The sequence below is a fragment of the Schistocerca gregaria genome, chromosome 2 (assembly GCF_023897955.1).
Source record: "Schistocerca gregaria isolate iqSchGreg1 chromosome 2, iqSchGreg1.2, whole genome shotgun sequence".
NCBI lineage: Eukaryota > Metazoa > Arthropoda > Insecta > Orthoptera > Acrididae > Schistocerca > Schistocerca gregaria.
In genome coordinates, this window is record NC_064921.1 from 225,075,203 (window position 1) to 225,077,982 (window position 2,780).

The following is a 2,780-nucleotide window of genomic DNA, read 5'->3' on the forward strand; positions in this document are numbered from 1 at the left end:
TCAGGATCTATGCCCCCAAATTGCGTGAAAATGTAATCACATGGCAGTTCTAGCATAATATATTTGTCCAATGAATACCCGTTTATCATCTGTATTTCTTCTTCGTGTAGCAATTTTAATGGCCAGTAGTGTATTACCACTTACGTATTCCTACGAGACGTAGGTAGCCTGTTGGTGAACGTTAGCTACTGGCACAGCTAAAAGATGACTGTTTTCTATGGAGATGTTCTCGGCAACTTAGCTTTCACTCACAATTAAGTTTTTTGTCTTCCTTTACAGGCCACCCACTCAGTTAATGTTCTCCAAACATACGAACTGTTACTCGTATTACCATAACACTGTTGTTTGACAATATAATATTGACCGATGAAAGGAGAGGCTTTTAAACAAGTGGCTGGTGCATACAGAGTCAATATCGTGAATGGAATGAGTTCAATTAGGTTGAGTGCTCTAGGATCCCGCCGCATTAGTAGCGACTCCCATCAGCTCCATCGGCTTTAAATGGGCGTGTTGCTCGCGTGGTTGATCACAGATGCTTTTCCTCGGTCCGCAGACGACGATGACGGGCAGTGTAGCTGTAGTTCAATTGTTGCCGTATTAGATCATTTGTTTACTGTTTTCCACAGAAGTGAAGTCCATCTCGGCTAGAATTGTTGCAGCCGCTATTTTCTCATAATGGCCGACAGATGTCTTCGTCTTGTGGTGGAACCATTATGTTTCTTGTGGCAGTCGGTCGGGTTAATGCCCATGAGATGTAGAAACCGATGTAAGGCATGCAGACGAGTATCTACCAGATTGTGTAAACGTGCTAAGTCAGCTTCAAATCCTTGGTTGCTTATTGTTATTGTTACCGCTGTTTTGGACATATACAGTATGCTACATCTTTATAGTCATTGGTCTATTATCGTAATATTTATAGATATATCTGTGAGGCTGGTACATTACTCCAAAGTGGTGTGGATTCTCGTCGATAGTTCTGTATATAGGCTGAAAGATTTGAGACTTTTCCTCGTGGCCTTAGATTACTTCGATAAATGTGTTGGGCAAGGAGAGGAGAAGAGGAGGAAGGTACTGGGAGCAGCATTCACTTGTGTGTTTTCGCTTCTGGTACTGAGCGAATATGTCGCACTTCTCGGATACATATGTCCGAGCACACAGTGGTTAGCCGTAGTATTGAGGTTTCTTCACGCAGTTTTTGGATTTCTAGACAACCTCGTCACATTTTACGTCGTGGTACTAGTCATGGAGGTGTGGGTCAGGTTCGGAGAGTTGAACAACTGTATCACGGTAGCCATATCAGGGCGGGGAGGTCCTCGCCTCTCCCAACTGCTGCTGGATCGCACCCGGTGGGACGACCGTCGGGTGGAGCTGCGCCAGATCCGCCACGCGCACGCTGCTCTCCACCGGGCGGCAGAGCTGCTGCAGAGGCACCTCGGCACCACCGTGGCGCTGACGGTGGCGAACGCCTTCTGGGGCGGCATCTACAGCTCCTACGGACTGCTGGTGCTCTGTACGGTTCCGAAGCGGACGCACGCCTCCGTCATCAACCGCTCGGTGTGGCTGTCGCTGTTCTGGGTCTCGCTGAACGCCGTGCGGCTGTCGGCTCTGGCGGTGTGCTGTTCGGCGACCTGTGACCGGGCGGAGGGCGCGCTCGTGCTGGTGCAGCGGTCCGCGGCGATGACGCTGGCGCTGGAAAGCCACGCCGCGGCTGCGGAACTGGCGGCGCTGCAGAGCCAGCTGGCCGCCACGCCTCGCCTCGCCTTCACCGCCGCCGGCTTCCTCACGGTCGACCGCCGCCTGCTGGTAACCGTCCTAAGTGCCACCGTCACCTATCTGGTCATTCTGGGCCAAATCGCTACGTTGTGATCACTGCGTTGTCGGAGCCTTAGTGACGGCAGGCCTGAACAAAGTCTTCTCGGTTTATAAGCCGTGCCACTTCGCACAAAACACTCGAACTTCCGACGGCTGTCTCCGCCATCATAAAAATGAGAAAAAAGCCACCGAACGGTGGCGCTGTTACGGTGTTTCACTTATATGGGCGCCATAGCAATTTCTCGAATCTTCCAGAGTGGGCCGTAGCGATGCATGAGCGGAAGACGAGTTGGGCCCCTGTCTACCGCAGTATCAGTGACGTCAGGGGGTGCGAGGCGCCGGCGCCAACAGTCAGCACTTTTTACTCCTGACGACGGTGGTGAAGTCATCCATCAAAAGCTCGAGCGTTGTATTCGAAGTGGTGCCAGATCTTCCTGCTACCTAACTTCACTGATCCCGTGACAGACTGGAACTGCGACGAGCTACTCAACTCATCTTCCGTGCATGTGCCACTTCGGCCCTCTCTGGAGAGTTACAGACACTGTTGTTCTACCTGTATAATCGGAACACCATGCCAGCCCTGGCGGTCACTGATTTATACTCCTCATGAAGACGGAGATGGATATCGAAAACTTTACTAATTTAGTCGGACTCAGCTAACAAATCGAGAAGCTTTTGTTCAGCTATGTTAAGTGACCTAAATATTGCATTGATTACATTCCTTAAATGCTGAATGCCACTCTTCGATTTTCAATGTGCTGATACAATTTGCAGTTCACTGCTCCGCCATTAACTTCCTAAAGCAGTACAATGCAATCTCTGCCCCGAGAAAATAAGTCGCCGTCGAAGATCTGGACATTTCAAAGGGCTCTTAAGTGCAAAACATTTCGAGCATTTTTCATTGTATATCTGATATTTCAATGCGTAGTGTGTAAGCCTTGTATTTTCAGCGGTCGTGTTGCAATTGT

The 2,780-nt window shown here is 49.8% G+C and overlaps 1 protein-coding gene across 1 annotated transcript; it reads left to right on the top strand.

Moving 5' to 3' along the window:
• Positions 1-1,242: 1,242 nt before the first annotated feature.
• LOC126335717 (uncharacterized) lies at positions 1,243-1,866 on the top strand. Its single transcript, XM_049999174.1, has one exon. It carries the CDS (start codon positions 1,243-1,245, stop codon positions 1,864-1,866), a length of 624 nt encoding a protein of 207 aa, XP_049855131.1.
• The last annotated feature ends 914 nt before the right edge of the window (positions 1,867-2,780 follow it).

What these genes read in the sequence shown, in the direction of transcription:
- LOC126335717 (XM_049999174.1), top strand. Translation starts at nt 1,243, where the DNA reads ATGGAGGTGTGGGTCAGGTTCGGAGAGTTGAACAACTGTATCACGGTA.